The sequence below is a fragment of the Microtus pennsylvanicus genome, chromosome 17, assembly GCF_037038515.1.
Source record: "Microtus pennsylvanicus isolate mMicPen1 chromosome 17, mMicPen1.hap1, whole genome shotgun sequence".
Classification (NCBI taxonomy): domain Eukaryota; kingdom Metazoa; phylum Chordata; class Mammalia; order Rodentia; family Cricetidae; genus Microtus; species Microtus pennsylvanicus.
This window is the reverse complement of record NC_134595.1, coordinates 44,983,745-45,010,860: the sequence shown is the minus strand read 5'-3', so window position 1 is coordinate 45,010,860 and position 27,116 is coordinate 44,983,745. Positions and strand designations below refer to the sequence as shown.

The following is a 27,116-nucleotide window of genomic DNA, read 5'->3' as shown; positions in this document are numbered from 1 at the left end:
TACTGACCTAGAACATTAGCTTCCCAACTTATTTAGGCAGAAATAAATTCAGTGATCCAAATTCTCAATATATATAGGCCACACAGGTCAGCAAATCACATCCTGTGAATTAAATCTGGTCTATGGTCTTCTTTATAGACCAAGTTTTATTGAAATAGCCATGCCTACTTGCTTTCCTAGGGTTTGACTAGTTTATGCTATAATAAATGTATTGATCAGTTCCAACAAAGACCTTAAAATATTTACATCTCATGCTTCATAGAAAACATCTGCTGGTTCTTGATGATTCCTGACATAGGAACAACATGGACCAATGATGACACCACTGAAGTATCCAAGAATAACATTTGGAGAGAATAACTGAAGCACACCGGAAACAATGCTAGAAGATGAGGAAGTCTTTCATTGGAGGCAAACAGACATCATTGCATGGTACTATCAAGGGGGAAATAGGGCAGTTTTAAATGACAGTCTCTTCCAGTAATTCCTGTTTGCCTTTAGTGAAAGATTTCTGCAAAATTCCCTGTATACTACATTCTACTCAAAGCACACCATGTTCCTTTGTGATAATTATTTTCTAAACTTAGGAATCAATCAGAGAAGTATCTTCCCACATAAAAGTGCCAGCTTACAGAACATAATGTATCAACTTTTAAAATACAGTTCTTGATCTCTGTGAGTTCGAGACCAGCCTGGTCTAAAAGAGCTAGTTCCAGGACAGGCTCCAAAACCACAGAGAAACCCTGTCTCGAAAAACCAAAAACAAAATAAAAATAAAAAATAAAATACAGTTCTTCTAGCCTCGAACAATAAATAATACAGAATTCATTATAGATTACAAAGGAAAATGATGCTCAAGGGAAAAAATGATTTGCCTATGTCACGAACTTCATAAATTAGTGGCCAATGAAATAAAAACCGAGTATTTCTTTTTCTAGTCTCAATGTGGAAACTTTAGCTACTAGTTTTTTCAAATAGGTTCTAGTTATAAAAATTCAGATAAAGTAGGCAGTCATGGAGACACATTCCTATAATTCCAGCACTCAAAATGCAGAGATGAGAGAGAATCATTGTGGTTTCTGAGGCCAACCTGAGCTAAACAGGAATTAGAGTTCTATCTGGGCTATATAGTGAGGTCATCTCAAAAATATAAAGTAAAGAAAGTGAGCTTGGAGACAAGAAGCCACTCCAATCATCCCTAGTGGTTATGCATCGCTTCCATCTATTAGAAATAAGTCAGTTCATGACAATCAACAATTTCTTACACACTCTAAATTTACTTTGCTACCTCCTTAAAACATATTTCTTCAAAAATTCTGCTGTATGTAACAAGGATGAATCTTGAGAACAATAGCTAAAATAATTTGCCTACGACAAACACTATATGATTCCCCTTATATAAGGTACCTAAAACAGAATGGTGGCCACCAGGAGCTGAGGAGGAAACCAGAAAGGCTAAATCAAAGCAATCTGCTGAATAACAATGTGTCTTTGCCTAGGGTTAGCAATAATGCATCGCACAGCTAAAAATTATCAGAGTATGTCTTATGTAAGCGTACTTATCAAAATTAAAGACATACTCTTCATGCTTAGTATTTGAGGACAAGCTTTGTTCACAGTAACATTAGCACTCAATAACAGTGCCTTGAATAAAGGAGGTGATTAATAAATCACTTTCAAAACTGAAGAATGGAAGGGGCTGGGCATAACTTAGTTGGTAGACTGTCTAGAATGCATGAAGCCCTGGGACCATCACAAGCAACACACACAGAAAGAGAGGAAGGTGATGAATCAAACACAAATAACAAAGAAAAAGATGTACTTTGTGAGTTCAAGGCCACCATGTCTACAGATTGAGTTCCAGGACAGCCAAGGCTACTTACACAAAGAAACTTTCTCAAAAACCCAAATTTAACAAAAAAAAGATAAATACATAAATACAAAAACAAATTTAAAAGTCAAAGTAAATATTTACTCTTCATAGGCTTCTCAGGTAATTATTACAGCGTCAAAAAGTTGACTGAGCTTCAGGATAAGGTACGGAAAAAGTATGTGAAGTAATTTGTTGGCCAAAAACACAAAATAGACACAGTGGAGTCATGTATAGCCTCACCATCTGGCATCTCATGCCCTAAGACTATGGTTTATATACTCCACTACATCTGCTCCTGTTCCGTGAGAGTCTAAACACACTTAAAAGCTGAATAATTTATAAAGCCTATCTATAGAAACTAAAGACATAATCTGTCCATGCTGCATATTTAAAGTACCAGTATTAATTGCTCATCATATCAGCAGCCCAATACAGAGGTACTTCACTTATGACTTTAACCATTAGTTTTATAATTTTTCAAAATAGTGAACAATTCTTGACTAAGTTCTGAAACACAGGATAATCTCCCTAGATGAATACATGTGATAAGTCAATGCACTGAGGGTTTCATGTTTCCATGCCTTTTGCCTTGAATCTTAGCAATCTTTCCCATTGGTTCTGGGTGGGGCACATAGTTTTCTTTAGTAGTTAACATGTATACATCTGTAATACATGTAACACAGGAATAAATTATATGTGCATATGGTTGTATACATGCTTCCCATTACTTTTTGTTTGTTTTTCAAGACAGGGTTTCTCTGTAGCTTTGGAGCCTGTCCTAAAACTAGCTCTTGTAGACCAGGATGGCCTTGAGTGTTGGGATTGATTAAAGGTGTGCACCACCACCACCCAGCTGATGCCTCCCATTATATAAATGTTTGAGTGATCATATATAGCACATGGCATGTAGGGGAGTTCTGTTCAATACATTATTACAATGTATATATCATTCATCCATGATGTTTTCCAGATTAAATTAACAATGTTTTCCAATAGTAACAACAATCAAACACACTCCCTCCAGCACACTGAAACTCAAGTCAAGCATGGTGATCAGAGGGAGAGGACGTAGGAACATTACAAAAAAAAAACAATATACTTTCTGATCTCCTGATTCAGAATCACTCATCTCCAAACATAAATTCATTCATGTTCAAAATGTATGACACTGCCATTTTAAGCCTAAATATATGTGTTTAAGTACGTCACCTTTTTTAAAAAGATTGAGGGGTGGGGATAACCAGGCAAACTGACAAGACAGAGCACAGTGCCCTGGTGATCAGAAGAAGGCATCTCATCTTCTGGAGCTAGAGTTCTAGGCAGTCGTGAACTACCTGTCTTGGGTGACAGGAACTGAACACAAGTCCCTGTAAGAGCAGTATGTGCTCTTAACTGGTGAGCCCTATCATCCAGCTTTGTAGTTTCCTATATGGCACTCAAATCATCTACTAACTCAAAATATTTCATCACTGGCCAAATTGAGAAACTTTAAAATGTGGTCTCTTCTCTAAATATGTATTTTAGAATAGTTCACAACTGTGAATTCACTCTTCAACATTTTAGAAACAAAACTACATGTATATCACAGTAGGCACATAATTCTATTCCATTTTGGTTTTAGACAGGGGTCTCATGCAGACTAGGCTGGTCCAGACTAAAAAAATAACACGGAGACAAGGATACACTATTTTAAGCAACTTATTAAATCATATTAAAATGACCGCAACCAAGTTAAAAATTGCAAAATACTTACTTCATTTCCATGTTTTTGCAGGAATTCAATTTCCTGTTGTGTAAATGTTGTCATGGAGATAGATTTCACCCTGTGAGGTGGATTTAATCCTCTCCTAAAAGATAAAATATTTTACAAAATTACTACTGCTTATTTTTAAATTATTCAAAACATTTTAGTATACTTAAACTTCTAAGTATTTTCATTCCATAAACAGATTTAATATTAAACTATTGCTTAACATACAAAGTAAATTTAATTAGACTACACAGCATTAGCATTCAAACAGCCACAACATGCCTTTGAGTTACACTTAGTTTTGATTTTTATTAAAAATTATATATATCGTGAGCAGGTGCACATGCTATCCCCACAGAGCAGCATGTGTGGAGGTCAGAAGACAATCTACAGTAGTCAGTTCTCTCCTCCAACATTTTGGTGCAGGTCCTAAGACGGAACTCAGGTCATCAGGCCTGGCAGCAAGCATCTCTACCCACTGTTCTATGTAGCTGGCCCAGATAAACTCTTTTTAAAAGATTTTTACAAGGAAGATAGAAAAGTAAAGGTTTTTCTGAAATAAGGAGAGGCAAAGTAGCAAAGTGAGAGGAAGTAAGCGCTGGGCAGGGGATTTTTAAGGTTAAAAATATGTGGCTGTGAGTTGACTCAGCAGGGCAGGACCCTGGTGACCAGAGCTCAACCCCTGGAACTCACATCATGAAAACAGCTGACTCCCACCAGACACACACATGACCTCTGACCTCCACACATGTGCAGCACACACACACCTACACACACACCCAAAATAAATGGTAAAAATTTTAAAGAATAAAAAACAGTATCAGCAACAAATAACTAAGAATGAACTATATTATGCAAAACAACTGGCCAGAAAAATATAAGTTCATAATGTAAAATAAAATACTTATAAAGCACCTACACAGGTATTTAGTATTTCTAACAGTATGACAGTCAGACAAGACACTCTTTTGGTTTCATTATTTAATTTTATTTGTAATAATGTGTGTGTGTGTGTGCCTGGAAGGTGTGTAGATGCCAGTGCAGGTGCCAGAGGCCAGAATAGGGCATAGGAATCCCTAGAGCTGGAGCTGCAGGCCAGTGTAATGGGCTGGAAACCAAACTCAGGCCCTCTGCAAGAATAGCACATTCTTCTAGCTATCTCTCCAGGAGTAGGGAAAGGTTAAGGAGGGAGATGGGACACCTTTCAAATTCCAATTTTCTGAAGTGAAAACAAACGTGAAGGTTAAATTTTCAACAAACCAGTTTAAAAAGCAGATTAAACATAATTGAACAAAGGCCAGGGCGTGGTGGTGCACGCCTTTAATCCCGGCACTCAGGAGGCAGAAGCAGGTGGATCTCTAAAAATTTGAGACCAGCCTGGTCTACTTAGGAAGTTCCACAATAGCCTAGACTACATAATGAAACCTCCGTCTCAAAAAAAATAAAAAATAAACATACCTGAACATGAAATTAATGAAGTAGAAGACAGAAGGTAACATAAAGACAAAGGAAAACTATAACTAAGAAGCCTACCGGACATCTAAAACCAGTTCTCCAGCTACAGAGCTGAAGGAATGAGGAAGATACATCTGAAGAGATAACGGCTGGGATTTTTCAGATCCAATAAATTACTTTAATAGAACTATAGAAAATAAAATCTACAGTTAGAAACAGTCAAAATTTTAATGATTTTAAATTAAATTAAAACCACTTTCCATAGGAAATGAGAATATTATCTTCATGTGGAAATGAAATAAATGTTGTGATCCAGAAAAGCAAAGAGAAAAATGGCAGTAATTACACTTTTAAAAAAAAATGTTACCCAAGAGACTTTTAAGTAAAGAAACTTCTTACATCATACACAATTTAAAAAGCAAAACTATAGGCTGAGTATTGATGTCTCATGCCTTTAATCCCAGGACTTGGGGGCCAGAGGCAGGCAGATCTCTTAGGAGTTCGAGGCCAACCTGGTCTACAAGAGCAAGTTCCAGGACAAAAAGGGGCTACACAGAGAAACTCTGAGTGGGAGTAAAAGGAAAAAAGAAAAAGAAAGAAAGGTGGGGATAGGAAGGAAGGGAAGGAAGGAAGGAAGGAAGGAAGGAAGGAAGGAAGGAAGGAAGGAAGGAAGGAAGGAAGGGGAAGGAAGGAAGGAAACTATACAAAGTTTTTGAGATGCAAAGGAATAAACACAGGCCCCAACCGACAGGCAAATCTAAATATACAAGGTCAATCTGTAAGAGTAAAGGGGGACACATTTAAAGGTTTTAGCATTAATAATACTTGAGAAAGCATTTCGTATTTCCAACAATTAAATATTATCAAAGTAAAAATTCGGATCAATCACAGAATGTTTAGTATGAACAACAGTCAACAGTGACTATTAAGTATGGAATGCGTAGTTTCCAAAAACAGTGGAAAGAGAACATCAGGACAAGCCTGTTACTTTTTAATAAGATAAAAACATACATACACTTGCTACTTGACCTTTAGTAAAGGACACAAGTGAGATATTTTGCCCCCAAACTTGTCTACTTATGTAATACGGCGAAATAAAAATGGAAAGGGGCCAGCTTCTGCAGGCAAGTCTGGCTTAACCATACATAAAGTGAGCAATCAGAAAGCCTGGTTCCATCCTCATGCTGTTCTCCCAAAGAACCAAGGACCCTAGCCAGGGGCAGCGAAAAAGCCTACTAGTTTTAGAGTGTGGTAGTTGGGAGTTACAAGAAAAAAACAAACAGACAAAATAACAGTGTTGGGGATGGGGTGGTTCATAGCTAGACATCTGAAGAAGTTACAATGTTGTGGGCAATGTTTTCCCTGAGACAGGGTCACACAACGCCCAACTCCACCTACACCTCAGTCTGTAGCCTGCTGGCTTTAACTCCCCGATTCTTCTGCCTCCATTTCCCAAGTGCTGGGATGACAGGTGTGCACCACCATGCCCAGCTAGCAGCCTGTCTTCTCTACCTACCAAATCTCTTTAAAGCAGAATCCTGGTCTGGGCAGTGGTGGTGCAGGCCTTTGATCCCAGCACTTGGGAGGCAGAGGCAGGTGGATCTCTGTGAGTCCGAGGCCAGCCTGGTCAACAGAGTGAGTTCCTACACAGAGAAAGCCTGCCCCAAAAAGGAAAAGGAAAGAAAAGAAAGAAAGAAAGAAAGAAAGAAAGAAAGAAAGAAAGAAAGAAAGAAAGAAAGAAAGAAAGAAAGAAAGAGGAGGAGAGGGAGGGAGGGAGGGAGGGAGGGAGGGAGGGAGGGAGGGAGGGAGGGAGGGAAAGAAATGGATCAAAATTGACATATTCTTAACATGTACTCCTGGCAGCTGATGCCACTTCTCCTGCTAGTCATCAGATGAATACAGTCAGTACTAAACAGCTTATGACTCATACTGTTTGATAAAAGTATTGGGTAAAAAACATCATTTTTTCAGAGCCAGTATTAATAGCAATGCCCACCCTGAACTCTAAAAACACACATTTTTAAGTCTCCAAATTTGGGCCAACATTTTTAGACTCATTTCGTAAGTGTAACATTGATGTTTTGAAAGCATGTACGCCAGTTAATTGGCCTTAAGTTCCAAAGTAACCTGCCAGTACAACCCAATATGTTTCTGCAGTATAATTAAGTCATATACAGATCCCCAGGAGTTGTTTTAATGACCACCACCCAGGTATGACTGTAACCAGATGGCGTGACTCACTGTGTATGTCTGCCAGTATGCTCCTAACTATGCCTCAATCTTGCAAATAGTCATTTGTTCAGTTCAAATACCAATCTGTGCTAGATGAGTAAGAAAGCTCATTTCATTGATTTATTAATTGTTGTTCTCCTGCTGAGAAGCTGCTTAAAATACTTTAATAAGCTATGGAAATGTATGTGGTTGTTAATACTACTGTCAGAAAGTAATAAAGTTAATTTGACATTAGGTATATCCTAAGCCTAGTTATTTACTAAAAAAAATCTCGTATTTCATAATATAAAAATTACACATTTAAAATCTAAAACAGAAGATGCTTTTAGTAAGTTAAGATTCTACAAACTGTTGGCTCTTGGACACCTATGTTCATTCACCCAGAGTGCAAACTCAGCTTCCCTCTCCCTCCCCCTTCCCTCTCTCTGTAAATAAATGTTAGACACAATAGTTATTTTGTTTGTTTGCTTTTTCTTAGAAATCCACAATCCCAAGATTCTTACAATACTCAGGGCAATCATCTAGAAACCAATATTCAAGTAATGAAGCGATCGATGCACAGTGGGACCAGTGATGAACAAACTAACAGCATAAGATCCGCAAAGATCTGCAATGCCCCACTGCAAGGACAGCAGAGTAAAAAGATTAACCCACAAGAAACAAGGAATGAGCCGGGCGGTGGTGGCGCAGGCCTTTAATCCCAGCACTCGGGAGGCAGAGGCAGGCGGATCTCTGTGAATTTGAGACCAGCCTGGTCTACAGAGCTAGTTCCAGGACAGGCTCCAAAGCCACAGAGAAACCCTGTCTGAAAAAAACCAAAAAAAAAAAAAAAAAAGAAACAAGGAATGAAAAACACTGCAGAGACCCTCCAAACAATACTGTTCTTTAATAGCAAACACGCCAAAGCAGGGCCTATAGTTACAGCCTCTAAGGAGGCTAAGGCAGGACGGTCACCTGAGGGCAGGTGTTCAAGATCAGCCTGGACAATACAATATGAAGACTCTGGACGCTCCCAGATGTCTCTGCCTCTGGTTGTGCTCTCCCTCACATCTAAGGTAAACCATCTCCTCCACCATACCTAGGAGCCATGTCCTTCCTTATTTATGTCCTTTTCTTCATTCAATAGCAAAGCTGCTGACAAACCAAGAACCTCCAGCCATAAAGTATTCCGATGGATGGCAGGTACTGGCAGAAGAAGCAGAAATAAATACAAATTCTAACAAGACTGTGTGTGTATGTGTGTGTGTATATATGTGTGTCTAATCTGGGTAACCTATCAAGTGTGGGATGTTGGACCTGTAAGTACTGACAGCTGTTTCAAATTTTTTCTTGGTTTTTGTTTTGCATCAAAAACATCAGTTAAGAGTAAACTAAATAAAGCTTTCCAGAGATGGCTCTGTTAGCAAAATCAAATTATCTGATAAAATGATGTACCCCATACTGCAGAGCAGCATTTACTAGACGTTGAGGAAATCTCCCAGTCACTACTCAATTAAAACTTATTTTTACCTGTTCTGCAGAAGGACCATTCTGGTAGTTTTTGTTTGTCTAGATATATAAAATACTTATATAAAAAAAATTTTAAAAATATTCACCAGCCTATAGTGGCACATGCCTTTAACCCCAGTACTGGAAAGAGAAAGACAGATGAATCTCTGTGAGCTAGAGATCAACGTGGTCTACACAGCAAGTTCCAAAACAGCTGGGGTTATATAATGAGACTATGTCTAAAAAAAACTACACAAATAAACGGGGCCGAAGGCATGGCTCAGCAGTTAAGTCTCAAGTGTTAAGAGAACATACTGTTCTTGTTGAGGACCAAGTTCAATTCCCAGCACCCATGTCAAGCAGCTACAACTCTCCACCTCCAAGGGGATCTGCTATCTCCATCCTCCAACAGGACCCCCCACTCCCATGTGTACACACATACCCCACACTCACCCAATTAAAATTTAAAATAATCTTTTAATAAATGGTACTTCACCAAAACAAAGACCATGGCTCAGAGTCCACATCCATGAGAATCCATGGTTCAGAGAGACCTAAGAAACTGTCATAAAGAAAGGCCCATTAAGGGAAATTCCTCTGGCCCAGGGAATAAAATTTCTTGCCTATGTGGAGACCTAAAATTCCGGCTGAGCCAGGTCAATCACCCAGACAACGGAACCATCCCTAGAAGGCTAAAGAGATAGGTGGAATAAATAGTCCTTTCATTGGGGACTGTACTTTCTGCCCTAGAATCCATCCCTCCTGAAGCACCTTACTAGGCTATAGCCACTAGCCATGTGGCTTCCTAAGCCCGCCCACTTTTCTGAATCATTGAGAAACAGTGTGACTTCTCCCTACTTCTTTCTCTTTCATAAGCAAGCTTCCTCTAACACCAGGTTTGCCCAGACTCCTGAATCCTCCTCCCCACGGTGTGACTGCTTTTCTACCACACGTCTGGTCTTCATGCCAGTTAAAGGGCATGATTTTCTCTCCTCCTGCACAGTTTGCCTGTCCTGGAGTTTTTCTTTTAAACTCTAATCAAATTTTCTTTGAGCTTCCACGTGAGCCCATTTTTAAACCCTTTTATGAGATTAAGAATGCCATAAAGAGACCCCCGATTTCCTCTGTATCAAATTCATTTATGTTAAGCTTAATTTTTTCTAAAGCCCTACCATTTGATATTAAATAAATGATTCTTATAACTTGGGCGAGACAGTTTAAAAGCAGCCACACCAGAATTTATTTTTCTATCATCACATAAATGCAATAATTTATTTGCAAAATGTTATCGCTACCAAACTGCCATCAGACAAAAAAGGTAGATATATCCTCATTTAGACTGCTGTATTTGGCTGAGATTTAAATGGAATTGTAGGTAAAACATTTCTTTATACAAAGCTGAAATTTGTGTGTTAAAAGGCTATGATTCAGGAACTAAGAGTGCTTATGGAAATTCACGCACATGGCTGGAAGGTTAGCAGCAGAGCCTACTGACACACTGACATAAAGGTAAACATTTTACAATATGAGTAATTGATCTGAAAAACAAATAATTGAACTACTTGCTCTTTTTCTTCACCAACTCATTCTTTAGATGTAGGCTTCATCTTTTCAGTATCTGGGTTAGTATTCAGAAGGGTAACTTTATGTTAGAATGATTTAACAGTGTAGTTAACTTTACTGTAACAGTGAATGAACACTGACCAGTAGTCTCAGATTTTTATATATGTATTTCTCACGTGGCAGTAGAAGACAACTACCTCTCAGTTTTCCCTTACCATGTGGGCTTCAGGTAGGTTGTCAGTCCTCCTAACAAGTGCCTCTCTCTCTACCCACTGAGCCACCTCGCCATCTCATTATTTTTGCTTTTGAAAAGAAAAGGCCTACCACAAATGAACAAAAGACCTACATCAATGGTCAACACTTCAAAACACAGTTCAGAACAGCAGAGATTAAAAACAAAAATACCCAGATAGTGGTGTTGCACGCCTTTAATCCCAGCACTCAGAAGGCAGAGGAAGGTGGAACTTTGTGAGTTCAAGGCCAGCCTAGTCAACAATGCAAGTTGCAGAACATCCAAAGAAATTTTGTCTCGAAAAACCAACATAATAATAAACAAACAAATGTTTGTTCTGAAAAGGGAAGAAAACATGACATAAAGAATCAGTAATAAAAATGGTTATCACCAAGCCAGATGGTAGTGGCACACACCTTTAACCCCACCACTCAGAAGGCAGAGGCAGGCAGATCTCTGTGAGTTTGAGGCCCGAAAGAGTTCTAGGACAACCAAGGCTACACAAAGAAACCCTGTCTCAAACTAAAAATAAAAGGGGGGGGAGGTACCACCTGAGACCCCAACGCTAAACAACAGAAGAGATTTTCAGCCACCTCGTTTGTAACAGTAACTCCCCATTCATCCTTAATCAGGGAAATATTAGAGTGGAGGGCCCAGAAAAGAGTAGCTGTATAGAGGCCTACAAAGCAGCACTGCCAAAGCAGATTACAAACATTACCCAGAAATATTTATCAAAAAACAGTACTGTAATTGATATGGGCTGGGGAACGATGACTCAGTAAGAACATTTGCCGGCACAGCACCCACTTTAGTCCCCCCCCCAGTCACTTCAGAAGCTGGGGTGCTAACACAGGCCTGGAGCCCCAGGGCTGAGGGATGGAGGTGGTAAGTGGGTGTCTGGGTTCAGAGAAATGAGGGGAGAGCAAGAGAGTGGGCATCCCAATGTCCTATGGCCTCCAGACACGAACACTCACCCATTCGGAAGCAAACTAAAGTGTCTTATCACATTGAAAGAAGCTTTGTAGCTTAGCCACAGATAATATCTAAAAGCTGAGTAATTATCCATCCACTAAAGCAAAACAATTCCAAAGGAAGAAACTAGACAATTACAAATGTGAGGAGAGGATTGGCTATATAGGCAAGGATGGTGAGAACAGGAAGGCCAAATCCTACCTTCCTCCTACAGTAAAATACTGGGAAGAAGCCGGGCGGCAGCAGTACACACCTTTAATCCTAGCACTTGGGAAGCAGAGTCAGGTGGATCTCTGTGAGTTCAAGGCCAGCCTGGTCTACAGAGTAGCTAGTTCCAGGACAGGCTCCAAAGCTACAGAGAAACCCTGTCTCAGGGGGGAAAAACAAGTTAGGAAGAGCCAAAACTGAGGAAAAAGAGAATAGGAATATTATGTTAGCTAAAACCAATAAATATGGAAGAAGACGAAAGGGTTTAAAGTATTTTTTATGGTCATCAGAAATTAGGGTCAGGGCTGGTTAAGAGCTCTTGTTGCTCTGGCAAGACTATTGTTCACAGCCCCTACTTTTTAAACTCGTGTGTAGTGTTCTTTAAATAAGAGTAAATTCTATTTTTTTTTAAAAAAAAGAGAGAGAATAAATTCTGTAAAATAAAACAAATTCAAATTACTCTTCAAATTTAAACTTAACTAGCATATACTTACATATTATTTTCTTCAGCTGCCAGGAAAAATAGTCCTATAAAATTTAAGGACTTTTACAAAACCCAAGAATTTCAAGATTCTACTGTACAAGTTGACTAGTAACCTTTAAGAAACCACTACTGAGCCAGGTGGTACTGGCACATGTCTTTAATCCCAGCACCTGGGAGGCAGGGACAGGCAGATCTCTGTGGGTTTGAGGCCAGCCTGGTCTACAAGAGCTAGTTTCAGGACAGGCTCCAAAACTACAGAGGAACCGCCTCGGAAAAAAAAACAAACAAACAAAAAACAGTATTGAACATGTGTTTAAAGACAGAACTAACAAAATTAAAAGCTTGGAAAGAAAAATAAAAAAAAGATTTTCACATATTCCTACAATATTAGCCTCACTAATTTTCATTCTAATCCACCAAGAGGCCTTCAGAATTCAACAAAAAGTGGAGAAAAGACAAGAAGCTCTACACATGACAATTCTAAGAAAACTTCCTTTCCTTCCACATGTGGTACATAGGAACATAACATAGAAGAAATTCATTACTCTTCCACAACAACAGGCCTACATTATCTACAGTGACAATCTAGACAGTGTTCCCATCCTCTCTTCTAGAAGATAACAGCATCAGATTCCTGCTAAATTCATCGGGCTCTCCTATAAATCTCTGTCTTCATCACATTCCTTAGTGCATGCTCCAGGTTGTTAAGGTACCTCTGACCATAAGCAACTATCATGGAAGGGTATAATTACGACCTCTATTTCTTCAAACTATTTATGATATTAATCAAAAGGAGTAATACTTTCCTGAGAAGTCTTAAACGAATTAATTACCTTCCAACTTTGTTTTTCAAGGCAGGGTTTCTGTGTGCCCTGGCTGTCCTTGAATTTACAGTGATCTGCCTGCCTCTGCCTCCCAAGTGCTGGGATTGAAGGTCTGGGTCACCAATGCCTTCATACTTTTAAAATACACATCATTCCCTGTGTTTTGAACAATTCAAACATGCTTTCTGTCGCCACAATAAAGTAATGCATTTTCTTCTCATCATGTAAAGTCAGCCCTATTCTCAAATACAATGTGTTCAATAAATTATACAGTACACTTAACAACCATGAGCACACACAATATGCTGTCATCACAAATTTAAAATCAGAAGACCAGGGGATGGATCCAAGCCAACATATACATGACATACTATATCGTCTACGTAAGAAATACAGAATTATTATTCCATTCTTCCTGAGTTGTTTCTCCAGCATTATAGCTTTTCAAAGACAAACATCCTCAGGTGTTAGTTTCCCCAAATGCTACAGCAAACATTCCATGGCCAAAACTGCAGCATCACTTTTTCTTGGCAAGAATCTGAGGATGGAACATGCAGAGGGCCCTGGCACAGGGTAGCCAGTGACTGGCTTGGCTGGCCCAATTCGGCTAGTGCAGTTTGTGGCTCCAGGAGCTAGGGGTAATCATCTTTTCAGATGAGAGGAATGAAATATCATTTAAACCTATCAGCAAATTGTCTTTGTATTTTTGAGTCAGGTTTCAGGTTACAGCCCAAAACTTGGGACCAACAAGAGTCTGATGAAAGTGCTTCTCATATCAGTATCAAACTTTCTGTTCCCAATCCCTGGGATAGATACCTACTGGGCATCTATTGTATTCCAGACATTGTATGAGGTTCTCTTCAGTATGGAAAACAAATTTGAAATAGAAACTTTTATTCTTCATATATGAGAAACTGCTGAGAGGATATTTTCAATATTAATAACACAGCTTTTAGAGGCAAAATGAAAAGCATTGTCACCTAGCTCCTAAGTACGCCATTCTTCTACTACATGAAGCTGCTGCTACCTGAAGAGCTTTGAAGATCTTTCCTCAGACATCAACTCCTCTGTAAAGTCTCCAAGCCAACCTTCATATTCCAAGGATAGCACACACATAAAGGGAAAAATATTCCTTAAAATAAAATATTATACTAGGAGTCCAGAGAGAGCTCAGAGGCACCTGCCACAAAGCCAAACGACCTAGTTCAATCCCCAGGATCCACAATGGGAAAGCAGAGAGCTGAGTCCCTCAAGCCATCCGTGTACAGCCACCCAAGCCATGCAAGTGTCACAGTGCATATAAATGCATGCACACACATGTGCACAAAAAATAAATGTATATGTGTGCAAACAATAAAAACAAGGATAACTTTTAAAAAAATTATACCGATAAAACTGGCAGTGGTGAAAACACCTTTAATCCAAGCATTTAGCAGGCAGAGGCAGGCAGATCCCTGTGAGTTCCTGGTCTACAGAGCAATTCCAGGACAGCCAGGGCTACAAAGAAACCCTGTAAGGACAAAAACAAAAAACAAAAACAAAAAAACAAAACCTTACACTGATAGATCCTCTATGTCTCATGTTCCTATTTTCTTCATTACACACTTGCTGCAAGGAAGCACTTTGTGCTTTTAAAGAGCTCTCAAGACTTGACTTCAAACATATACGTACAGCTAGCTGGATGGTGGTGGCTCACAACTTTATAATCCCAGCACTCAGAGGCAGAGGCAGCTGGACCCCTGTGAGTTCAAGGTCAGTCTGGTCTACAGAGCAAGTTCCAGGACAGCCAGGGCTACACACAGAAATTGTATATATAAAAAAAAAGTAAATAAATTATACAAACGTAAATATGTATTCCAACCCAAAGGCTCAAATGCATCAAAGAACCTCATGTTTGACAAAAATAGAACATACTTCTTAAACACACATCAAAAGCAAAGTACACTTAAGTGTACGCCTTTACCCAACACTCTGTGAGATCGAGGCCAGTCTGGTCTACAAGAGCTAGTTCCAGGACAGGCTCCAAAGCTACAGAGAAACCCTGACTTAAAAAATAAACAAAAAAAAGTACACTTAGAAATTAGATTATTAACTTAATTTTGGAACCATCGTTGCCTAGCTTAAGTGACTTTAATGTCCTAATTTTATTTCATTTATAAATGAAAATCATGAGCCACACATACTAGCTCCTATTTGCCATGCAGCTGTGGCAAATTTGAGTGTTTCCCTACCTACAAACCTGAAAGGAACCTTTGGGACTCCCTTACTACACTACTCCCAAATTCACCACTCAGTCCTTTTTCTTTTTTTTTTCTTTTTGTTTGCTTTATTTTGTTTTGTTTTTTCCTGAACTTGCTCTGTAGATCAGGCTGCCCTCAAACTCACAGAGATCCTCCAGCCTAGGCTTCCCAGTGCAGGGGAATTAAAGGCACTAAATCAAGGCAAGTGCCAGCACCTCAGGGCTCCCTGTCACTTTCCCTACTGCTTTTCCCTTTGCTCCATTAGAATGTAAATGCCAAGAGACCTGGCCAACGAAGCATTTACCACCACACCCTAAGCTTCCTGCGAAACCTAATAGATACCACCCAAAATACTGGGAAGCTCCTGGAGAACCAAGGACACCTCATACTGGGAAGCTCCTGGAGAACCAAGGACACCTCCTTGCCCAAATTTAAAACTGGGGAAATAAGAGCCAATACTGGACTTTGGGCCACATCCAACACTTCCCAGTTTTTTTTAGAAATTCGTTTTCCCACGTGTTGTGTACTTTGTTATTAATCTCATAACAAAAACTGGGAAGAGGGCCGGCAAGAAGGCTCAGCCGGTCAAAGTGAACCCAAATCCCCAATATTCAAATCATGCACCCATGGCCACACAGACATACAGAAAGAGACAGACAGACACACACGGTAAGATTTTCGTTTAAAGACTCAAGGAATATTAACTACAAGCTCATTAGTAACTTATATTGAATTCACAATCACCTGCAATCTTTCCAAATGAAATTTCACAGGAACAAAAGTTCCCAGCAAAACACAGCTTAAACAGATGAGCCCAGACATAAGCTACCTGAGTAATTTCAGGCGGCCACCTCCAGCTCCTTCTTTCTCAATATTGTCTCCCCTGTCCCCATTTCTCCATACAGTCAGGATACCTGGGTACTGATTCAGAAATCTCATCGAGCTCCATCCTTATTTTGAACCACACCATTTTGAAACTCCTCATACCCCACTCCCAGTAAAACTTTCCCCAACTTGGGACACTTGGAGCCACGCAGTCACAACCCTCGTGCTTTTGCTGCCTACCCCCTCACGCAGTTAGTCCTCAAAGGAGAACTTTTCTCCTGGGAGTCACATCTCAGCCACCGAGTCGTGGGGATCAGGGGATCCCCGCCCCCCCGGACCCCCCCCCCAAGTCCCAGTTACCTAGGTGCCGTGGACCAGAGAAAAATCCCTAGTCTCGGCGTCCTTACTCTCTCCCTCCCCACCGGCTCCGCGGCGCCGGGCAGATGCCGGGTTCCGAACCGCGAAGCTGCGGGACGCACAAAGGCCCTCCAGGGGCTTCTCCGGGCCTGCGCCCCCCGAGTGCGGGCCACGCCCGCTGAGCGGCGGGAAGCCGGGATGCTCAGCCGGGCCGGTCGCTCGCTGACCCCGACCCCACCCACGCCCCACCCACGCCGGTCACCCCATGGCCCCGCCAAAGCGAAAAGAGCATCCTGGACCCCGAGGCCCAGGCCGGCCGCATCCCAACGGGCCCCGCCGCCCCGGTTCGGTCACCCCCGGACCCCCGGCCGCACTCACAGGCTGCCCGAGCAGGAGGTGCAGACGAACGAGCCGACCGTCATGTTCACGTAGGTGGGGCCGCGCTGGTCGCAGTCGAAGCACTTGCGGTTGTGCGGCAGCCCCGTCATGTCCCGCAGCATCTTCAGGTGCTTCTCCTCCTGCTTCCGCTTCGCGCTGGCCGCCATGGCCGCGGCTCCGACCGACGAGGCCGGCAGGGCCGGGAGCCGGCGGCAATGCCGGGGCCCCGCGCTCCCTCCCACGGGCCGCCCTGGCCGCCGCCTCCGCCCTCCTCCGCCCGCGCGGGCTCCGGCCTCGGCCCTCCGCTCGGTTCCGCCCGGCTGGACGAAGCGCGGACGCTGCGCAGCGCGCGCCGACCGGTCACACCAACCGGCCGGCCGGGACAACCGCCACCACCGCCGCCGTCGCCGCCGCCGCCACCTTCCCGACTTCTCCTAAGGGGGAAAAGACGAGGCGGGGGGGGGGGGGGGGGAGCGGCAAGAGGAGGCCCGCCTCGGGCGGCCGGCGGCCAAGTGCGGGCCGGTGCCCTCTGCTGGCCGGGAGGAGTCACTGCCGCCACGCTGCGGCAGGGGTTGGAGCTGGGCGGGTAGGTAGGGAAGACACAATGGTGAGGATAAATAACAGACCTTATCCACTGGGCGCCTGTACGTGCTAAGCGCTTCGCACGCTCCCGGCAGAGACGTTTCCGAGAGCTTCTCGTTGCTTTAGGGGCAACCCCAAATTCCTCACTAGCAAGGGTCTAGCCTCCTTTCACTTCATGCCCATTTACTCAGCCACTCTAGACTTAGGTTTGCTCCCTCTACACAGCGAGCGCAGCTTTTTTTTCATTCCTGCCCTTACTGTTTTCTGTATAGCAAGCAAAGGGTTATCAAGATCATCGCTCCTGACATTTTGGAAGAGTTTAGTTTTGGCGTCGGGTCTGTCCCATAGTTCGGAGGGAAGCATGCCTGGCCTCTACCCACTAAATGCCCTGACCAACTGGCCCCTCTCTTTCCAAGGTACGGCAACCAAAAATCTTTCCTTACACATTGCCAGACGTCCAGGGAGGTTGAGCAGAGTGGGAGCAAGGCCTGAACACCTAGCAAGCTAAGTCACTTAGGTCATATGAGATTCAAGCAGCTCTCTAGCCAGACTGACCCAGATCTGTCCCTAAGGTTGCATCTAGGCTCTCTGGGAACTGCTCCCTATCAAGCTACTACTATGTTTACTGCTTCCCACCTGCTCTGGACTCGCCCTTCAGGTTCCAAATGGTCTACCCCTTGTATTTTATTCGCTGCTCCACTCGGTACGCCTCTCAGAACTGAAGGCTCGGAGCTCCTTGTTTGTGGAATGAGTGCATAGCACCTAACAGACGATCTTCATGGTTGAGCTTTGAGCTAAGCATGATCGGTATTTCCATGTCACCAATTGGGAGTGTGGGACACTAGGCTAGATTTAGTTGGGTAATCACCTACCCAAGCTGGGGTTCCACCCCTGTCCAACCGCGACACCTACACCTCTTTGTCTCTGCAAGAAACCAAAATCACTGCCAGCTCCTAAGGCAGTGAGTGGTTCTGAACCCATGGGTCGCCCACCCTCTGTGGGGGTTTAAATGACCCTATCAAAGGGGTCGCCTAACACCATCGGAACACGTATTTATGTTGCTGTTCATAACAGTAGCAAAATTATAGTTATGAAGTAGCAACTAAAATAATTTATTGCTAGGGTGTCACCACCATATGAAGAATTGTAGTAAAGGGTCACAGAATCAATAAAGTTAAGAACCACCATCTGTGCCCTCATTGCTTAAAGGAGTTTGGGAAGAGTCAGAGAGCTGAGTTACAGAATACCATCCCTGCCCCCACCACAGACGGAGGAGAATTCAAGTTTATAAAGCTTGAAATGCTGAGTCAGCCCAGGAGCCAGCAGGTTAACGTCATGTTATTAATAATAGTAAATGCCTTTAGTATTAAAAGAGGAGGACAGAGAGGTTGACTAATGGGTTTCTGAACTATTTCTTTTATGAAAAAGACAACCTAGAAGCCCTGTTCACCCTCAACAACCATCAGCTCACACCTCATCTTGCTTTATTGATACCTTGTCCCCTCTCCTAATTTAAACTGTAGCTATTGAATCATTTATCTTCAAATGCATCCACTTACAGAGTTTCATACTTTCCCTGGCTCCTTAATGTACAATTGTAGTTAGGTGAGTATCGGAGCAGGGTCCAAGAATGGAATCCTATGAGGAGATTTTGGGGAGCTTGTGGGAAAACTCCAAGAAGCCAAGAGTCTGGGGGGGGACTTGCGTTTCTTCCAAACCACAGGATGCTTCTTGGAACATGTCTTGTGCTCTTCCCGGGTGTAGCTTACAGGAGTGAGTTTACTCTGGGTTTTGTTGCTTACTCAGTACAGCTGGCCAGTGTTTGTTCACGGAGGCTTGTCCTCCACATGCCGCTTGCCCGTGTGATTGGACACTTTTCTTGTGTGACTCTTCTTAACCCCCAGAGTATAAACTGTCCGATGCTCTGAATAAAAACTGGCTATGGCATGAGCCTTCAGTCGGCCTCACTCATCAGCTCCGTTCTCCTGGATGCCACCCCCTCTAGAGAGGTAAACAGGTAGTATATGTCATAGAGTCTCTCTGCTCCCTCTCTTTTCTATAGTCTGTCACTGTGTCATTTAACATACACCCAGTCTCTCTTTCCTGTAGTCTCTCACTGTTATCATTTAACATACCCCAGTCTCTCTTTTGTACCAATAGGAGGTTAGATCTAGTGTATTTGTATCTGGTTTAGTGTAGGCGAGAGCACTGTTTTCTCATTGGGAGGCACATAACAGTGGCATCTTTCCATGACGTCAGCAGTCACTGACAGCTAATGCCTACAGACACTGACAACCACAAAATAATGATATTCTGACTCTGTCCTTCCCATGTCTTCATTTTTTTTTTAAGCTGAAATATTTCTGGTAAAATGGTCAAAATGGGATATGTCCCTTTAATCCTAGCACTCAGGAGGCTGAAGCTGGTGAGTCTCTGTGAGGTCAAGGCCAGCCCAGTCTACACAGCAAGTTCCAGGCCAGCTAGAACTGCCTGGTGGGAGGTGTGGCCTCAGTTCATCAAACAATAAAAAAAAAATCTTCCCCACATCTACTAATTACATATCAGGAAGGCAAGATAAATGTCTGATTCCTTGCCTTTACTCTCAGATATCCAAGGTCCTCTATTGGCCTCATTTCACCTTCTCACAGTGATGACTGTTCTTAAGTATCGTCATGTGTAAGCCAAGAATCTAGATGGATCTGTGTCACCCGTTACACATCCTCGTTGTTGGCATCATCTCGCCATTGGCCGATGGAAGACTCTGAGTAGGCTCTTGTCTATTCTAACACCTAGACTTAAGAGCCACTGAATTGTGTTCTGGCAGGACCCCAGGCTGACACAGACATAAGGGCATGCAGAATGCAGGGCTATCAGAACAGAATAAAAACGCTAACCCCACTCTAACGAGAGGACGCCACCATAGTCTCCCACGCCTCCCCCACCACCCCCACACACCTTTTCCCACAGCCCTCGGCCTCTATTCAGGCCCTTGTCATTTGTCTGCCTCCTGGCTGCTCATCTCTGTGCCGGTCGCTCCTCTGACAAAGACCATGATAGGAAGGGTGGATAGCCACAGCTTATACAGCCAGCTAAATGAGTGGCTGTATTTGCCGTGTGTTTGTCGTTGAAGAGGCAGGAGTGATGATTTCCAAATGAATGTGGAGCCAACTGAAACTCATGTGAAGTCTGTCTTGTCTAAGAATAACTGGCTCACTGAATGTTAGGTAATACATAAGGTCAACACCAGTTACTACTTCAGAGAATAACTTGTAGGAAGACTTTATTTATTGTCATTCCTTTAACCCTTGCAAGAACACCAGAGATAGGGCTGGAGAGATGGCTCAGCGGTTAAGAGTATTGCGTGTTCTTCCAAAGGACCCGAGTTCAATTCCCAGCAACCACATGGTGGCTCACAACCATCTGTAATGAGGTCTGCTGTCCTCTTCTAGCAGGCATACATGCAAACAGAATATTGTATCCATAATAAATAAATAAACATTTAAAAAAAAACTTGCTTGTTAAGAACACCAGAGATATTAGTATCCCATTTTATAGACAAGGAAACTGAGGCTTTGAAATGCCATCTTGTCAGGACTCAAACCCAGATCTGGCTGCAAACCGGCTTCTACTTCCCCTGGCAAACCGTGTTTATTGGATTTGCTGAGCAGAAATTACCTTAAAAGATGTTAGTTCTGCAGCCAGAATAATCTTTTCGAAATGGAAATGTAATTCAGGCATTTCCCACTGAAAGCCCACCCCCTCCCGTGTGAATGAAGCCCTTTCAGTGATTTCCTGTTTCTTTTAAGATGAAAGGCCAGGGGGCTTCTTCTTTTCTGTAGCTCGAACTGGCCTGAAACTCACTGTGTGTTCTAGGATGACCTTAATTCTGGTCCCTCCCCCTCCACCTTTCCAATGTGGGATTACGAACTTGTTCCACAATGCTCAGTTTGATGCTGTACTGGGAATTGAACCCAGAGCCTTCTGCATGCAAGACAAGTACTATACTAACTGAGCTACAACCCCCGCCTCCCAAGAGGCTCCTTACCTACCAAATTTCTCCCTGGCCCAGCCCCATGTGCTCTGGGTACCATCTTAAGTCTCCAGCACTGCTCTCCAGCCCTGTGTCTCAGTTTTATATACCCTCCCTCCCCACAAAGGGCCTTTGCACACATGATGGTTTCACGTCCAAAAGTGGCTAAGACCTCCCTTCACATCCATCATGGCCAGCTCAGATCTTGTTTTGTTTTTAAGACACCCCCCCCCAAACACACACACACACACACTATGTAGACTTTCTTGAGAAAGAGTCCAGGTCCCAGGTCCCAGAGCTGCTGCATTTCTCCAGCATCTAGCATGGCCATGGCACTTAGAAAGGGCTCAATAAGTATTCGTTGAGGGAATAAGTAAAGGCAGCTACTGACTGCCAAGCAGTAAAGCTCTTCTCAGTCAGAGGCAGCAGGGCCCAGCATTCTGCTTGTTGTTCGGCATTCTCTGCTGCTTTGGTTCCTAGGATGGCGACCGTTCAGCTAAAGCTACAGAGGTTTTATTAAGGAACTTGCAAATTCTGAAATCAAACCCCCAATGGGCGGGGGAAAAAAAAAAACAAGAAAGAAAAAAGAAAACCACGAAATCTTGAATGCTGACTGGCTTGCTTCAAGGCCCTTTCCTGTCTTATCACCCAGGGTGAGTCAGAGAAAATGTCCTGAGCAAACCCTAATGTTTGGAGAGGCCTCACAGAGCCAGAAGCCAGCTGCCAACACATCCTCATCTGCCCCGCCCTCCATGCCGTAGGCTGAGTGGCGCTTGGAGAGCCACACAGGCTAAGCAAGAGCAGATCTTACCCTGTGTCTGGTGGAGGTTTCAGCCCTTGCAGCTTTTGAGTGGAAAGAAGAGAGCTTCCCCTCCATAGAGAACCATGCTTCAGACTTCTGGCAATGTCTGTTTCCACAGGGACACAGAGATCCACTGACAAAACGCAAAGATGCTGCCAGGCACGAACCTGTCCCCTTGGCCCTCCTTGCTACCTACAGTATTTTCTAAGTTCACATTTTTAGTGGATGGGACTTAGGTAGGGATTAGTGACGTTGCCTTATTTTGCTTTCTTGGGTCTGCAAGGTCTAAGTTTTATGTTACTTAGTATTGCACTAATGTGACTATATATTTATACATATAAACACTCATTTGTGTATATACCTGATATATATACATACATGTACGCATGTATGTACATGTGTATATATGTATATATATATTTATATATTTATTTTGGCACATGGTTATGAGGGTATGCCGATCTACCATGGCAGGGGAGTCATGGCTGTTTTTTAGTAAGTTGCCTTGTTCATGGTGTTTTAGCAACTGAAAAGGAACGGATGCGCCGGGGTACCACAGAAAAATAAATTTATCAATAAATACGCTGCCTACTGAGCACATATCATCCAAAAACGTGAGTCTACAGGGGACATTTCAGATTAAAAGCATGGCAGATTAATTGCTTTTTAAAAGATATTTCCATTTTGAGGCTCCACTTAGACTTTGTTTTCTTCTTAGAACCTCAAAAAAAAAAAAGTCAAGTAAGCATGAGTTCTCTCTGTGGTTAGCTCCCTTCACCCTATCACTTCCAAGCCCTGACTGTCTCGCCTAGCCCCAGAATTTATAGCCCAGAGCCTCTAAGAGGCCTCCACATTCTTTTCCCACGCACTCCGTTTGGGCTGGATGTTGGATAGCTTCCTTCTCTTAGATTTCAGATGTTCCTTCACCTCGTTCTCAGGCAATCGTCCCGTAACTGAAGCTGGCTTTGCAAATAGGCAGGCGTCAACCGGCAGCAAGAAGAGTATATGGGGTAGGGAAGCCAGAGTTGTGGGGTTTCCCCTCTGATGACCATTTTTCCCTTCTCGTGGCTTGACTTTTTCCTGCTTTTGGCTAAGGAACCAATACTAATCTCTATGGCCCGTATAACGCAAGGGAAACGTTAATGCTGGTCCCTCCTGGCCCCACAAACTCCTCCAGCCCCGCCCCCGCAGGTTCCACGTGGCGAATAGTCGCTCAAGCATCATAGCACCAATGAAGATGACTCAACGTGATACTTTCCCCTCCTCTTCTGAGAGTGCCTCCCTTCGGCTGTGGTCTGATTATTATTTTTTTTTTAACATCGCTTCCTGGCTTATTCTTTCTTCTATTTTCGAAAAGCAGTGCGCTAGAAAGGGGGAGAAGGGGGACGAGGGCAGAAATGACTAAGAATCAGCAGTCGCGTGCACTTCCTGGAAAGACAGGGTGCTTTCTGGGTGCCGCGTGTCAAAGCCAGACACCCGAAAGGTGTGAGCTCCTCACCACCAAAGCTGACAGGTGGTCAGCGGGCTGCTGCCTCTCTGTCGCAGGTGTCTGTCGCTCTGCGATGCCTGCACACTAAGCTCTTCCTGTCCTTGTTGCTTCTCCTTGAAGTCTCTTTTCTCAACTCGTTTTCAACGTTCTCTCACCATCCAGCATGCTCAGAGACTTAAGGGACCTGGTCACAACCTTTGTGTTTCTTAATTTGCTGGGCCATAGAAGATACTCCAGTTGGTTAACAGATCCCATTGAAGGCCATTCCAGAAACCCTAAGCTATCTCCTTCGTTATTCACTTAGCAGAAAAACAGGTCCTAGATCTTCAGGGGAAGCCAGAAGAGGCTTCCAGTCTTCAGCCAGAGCCTATGTACTGAGCAGCGGCTATCTGCCAGACAGGAAAGGAGACACGGTGTCTCATCTAAGGGGGAGGCTTGTGTCCCGTGTATAGTGTAACGGGCCACATAGCTCAGATGCCAAATGAAGCAGGGTAATGGAATGTACAGAGAAAGAAGTGGGCTGCACGGGCTGGTCAGATCAGTCCTGGGCAGGTGAAGAAGGGACACTTCTCAGAGTTTCCCACCTGAGAAATGACTAGCCAGCCTGGAGACTCTGCACCCAGCAGCCTTCCTTCTCTGCCGGTCTCTGCCAGAATCAAGGCTCCCAGGCTGCCCTGCTGGCCGGCACAGAACTTGAATCACAGTCTGTGGCAGCCAAGGGAAAGAGAAAACGCCTCTGCCTCTGCAACAGGAAGAGTCTGGGGTAAGAAACGCTCCATTCACACTGTCAATGGAACGTTGTTCTTGCCTAGGACTGAAAAGAGAAAAGGGAGCTTCCCTTCTGGTTGAGGGGAAAGAAAGAGGCCCCTGTGGGCAAAAAACCTGCCCTAGTTGTCAGAAGGGAAAACCCCTCAGGGCTTTCTGGTCCCACTGTACAGGCAAAAGGACCCTTCCCGCTCCTCCATTTTGAAGGGAACACAGAGAGTGATGCTTTATTATTACATTTTGTGTATATACGTGTGCATGTGTGTGTGTGTGTGCATGTACACACACACAAGTGACATGGGACCATGTGGAGTCTGTGTGGCGCTCTGGACTGCTTTCCTCCATGTAAGTAAGGCACAGGGATCAAACTCAACTTGTCAAGTTTGGGGCAAAGCGATCGCTGGCCCCGATAGAGGTATATTAAACATGGGTCTCTGAAACACACATCGCTTTTCTCACCAAATCCCAGAGACAGGCAGTGGCTGTTGATACAACTTTGGGTGACCTGAGCATAAAGCACCTCTTCCATTGAGCCGCCGATGTTGCCATCACTGCTAAAATGAGATGTGATTTTCCCAGAACTGCATACCTGACACCTCATAATAATGTCTGACACTTCCTGCTACTAAGCACCTTCTGTAAAGTGACCCCCCCCCATTAACCCTTACAGCAGTCTTTGCAGGTAGATTTTATTGCTTTGATCATTTTATAGATAAGAAACTAAGGTTACAAGTGAGCTAATCACTGTGTCGAGGTCCATTAGCTGGGAAGCCATGGAGCTGGGGTTAGGAAGAAGGTAGTTCGGCTGTGGAAACCATAGTTTAACCACTGTAACCACGATGGTCAATCTGGCAGGATCTAGAGTCACCTAAGAGACAAGCCTCTAGGCATCTCTGAGAGGTGTCTTCTACCCTATGATATTGGGTGTGGGAATGTCCACCCAAACGTGGATAGTGCCATTCCGTGGACTGAGATTCCCAGGAGTAGAGAGAGGCCTCACTCTCTCGGATTGTGACTACAAAGTAACCAACTGCCTCACACTCCTCCTGCCTTCCTTCCCCCACCACAGTGGGCTGGACTTTTAAACCCAAGCCAAGATAAACCCTCTCTTCCTTAAGTGACGTTTGCCAGTACTTTGTCATGGCCATAAGAAGTAAAGTCCGCAGACAGACTGGTCTCTGTTGAAACCTCTTCTTAAGAATCCAACCCTGTTCTGCGTCAGACCAGGAAAAGGCTGGTGATCAAAGTCCAAAGGTGAGTGTCCCTCTTCCCAGTTCAGTCTGGGGACAACTCTTAACTGGGTGTGTTTGACCGGAACTGCGGCTCTGGAAGGATGCTGCCCCTCTCCCAAAGCCTTAGACTGCTCACGAGAAAGAGTTTTCACTTGAAGACTTATTCAAATCAGGGAAGTTACCTGAAATTCACACACACCAAAAACCCCATGGGGAAAATCCTCTGAATAGCCACTCTGGTAATTGCTCACATTCAGAGCTGCTTCCTGTACAGTGCTGAAAGATGAGGGTGAAAATGACCAGAGAAATGAAGAGACCCCTGAAGTGAGCATCCAGGAGCATACCGGGATTTTTTTTGTTTTTTTTACTGTAAGTAATTTTACCGTAAAATCATTGATTATTTAGTATCTCAGCCCCGAGGCTACTAAAGCTTCAGAAGGTGACAGCTGGGCTTGCACGAAAAAATACCCCCAGTGCAGCCCCCTTACCAACTCCTGAGTACACACCCTGAACTCTCCGGGTTTGAAAAGCACCTAACTCGTCCTCCGCTGAGGGGGTGTCACCTCAAAGTCAGTTTGGCTGCAATTTCCGGAAGCCTCTGGAAGTGAAAAGCCCTCCCTGCTCTTCTTTGACAAGAGCGCTGCTGCACTTGGAAGGGCAGGAGTCACCGCGGCCCAAGTGGCCTCAAGGTCACTCAGTGGCCTCCATCAAGGACTCTGCTTTACTCAGTCCCTACTCAGTCTTTGTTTGTTCAGAGTAAAGATCTGATGAAGTTCAGTTCAGTCCCTTTGTCCGATGAAATGCCCCCCACACCGCTAACCACAGACACGGCGTGTCCATTTATTAATGTTTAACTGGAGGAAGGAAGTGGAGTATTGTGTCTGTGTGTTTTTCGGAAATGGCGTCCACCTTTAATTGGCCCCGTATCTCCTGTGTGTTCCTGCCCCTGAGGAGACAGGATAGCAATGACAGACTTTGGTTCAGTCTCAGTCCCAATCTCTCCTTTAATATGTTGAACTCTCCTGTGCCTCAGTTTCCTCACTTGAAAAGTGTGTTTGTGGAGGAATCTTACCAACCTCATGAAGTTGTCATGGAAGTTAAATGACTTCATCCCTTCATCCCTGGTTTAGGACGGGGAGCAAATGGGCACAACATTCCCACTGTTGACACAGATAACAGCAAGGACTCTATTGTGGCTCCCTGGGGCATGACATACCTGCATTCTCCACCAACGCCAGGAAAACTTCCAAGTAGCAACCTTTGCACCTCTGAAGTGCAATTATATCTTGTCCTTTTCAGGCCTTTTACAGACTGGATTAGCCCCTCCTCTTGCGGT

The 27,116-nt window shown here is 43.6% G+C and overlaps 1 protein-coding gene across 15 annotated transcripts in view; it reads right to left on the bottom strand.

The window, feature by feature from the left end:
- The window catches only part of Agfg1 (ArfGAP with FG repeats 1), a 45,331-nt gene extending 28,021 nt beyond the window's left edge, over positions 1 to 17,310 (bottom strand). For 14 of the 15 annotated variants that reach the window (XM_075952158.1, XM_075952159.1, XM_075952161.1 and 11 more), the window contains exons 1-2: positions 16,881 to 17,195; positions 3,627 to 3,720 (exon numbers count right to left, since the gene is read on the bottom strand). In XM_075952158.1, coding sequence (XP_075808273.1) covers positions 3,627 to 3,720; positions 16,881 to 17,047 — 261 coding nt within the window. In that variant the 5' untranslated portion in view covers positions 17,048 to 17,195. Of the gene's footprint in view, positions 1 to 3,626; positions 3,721 to 16,880 lie in introns of all 15 variants that reach the window. The other variant, XM_075952165.1, reaches the window with a different exon arrangement.
- Between the last annotated feature and the right edge of the window lie 9,806 nt (positions 17,311 to 27,116).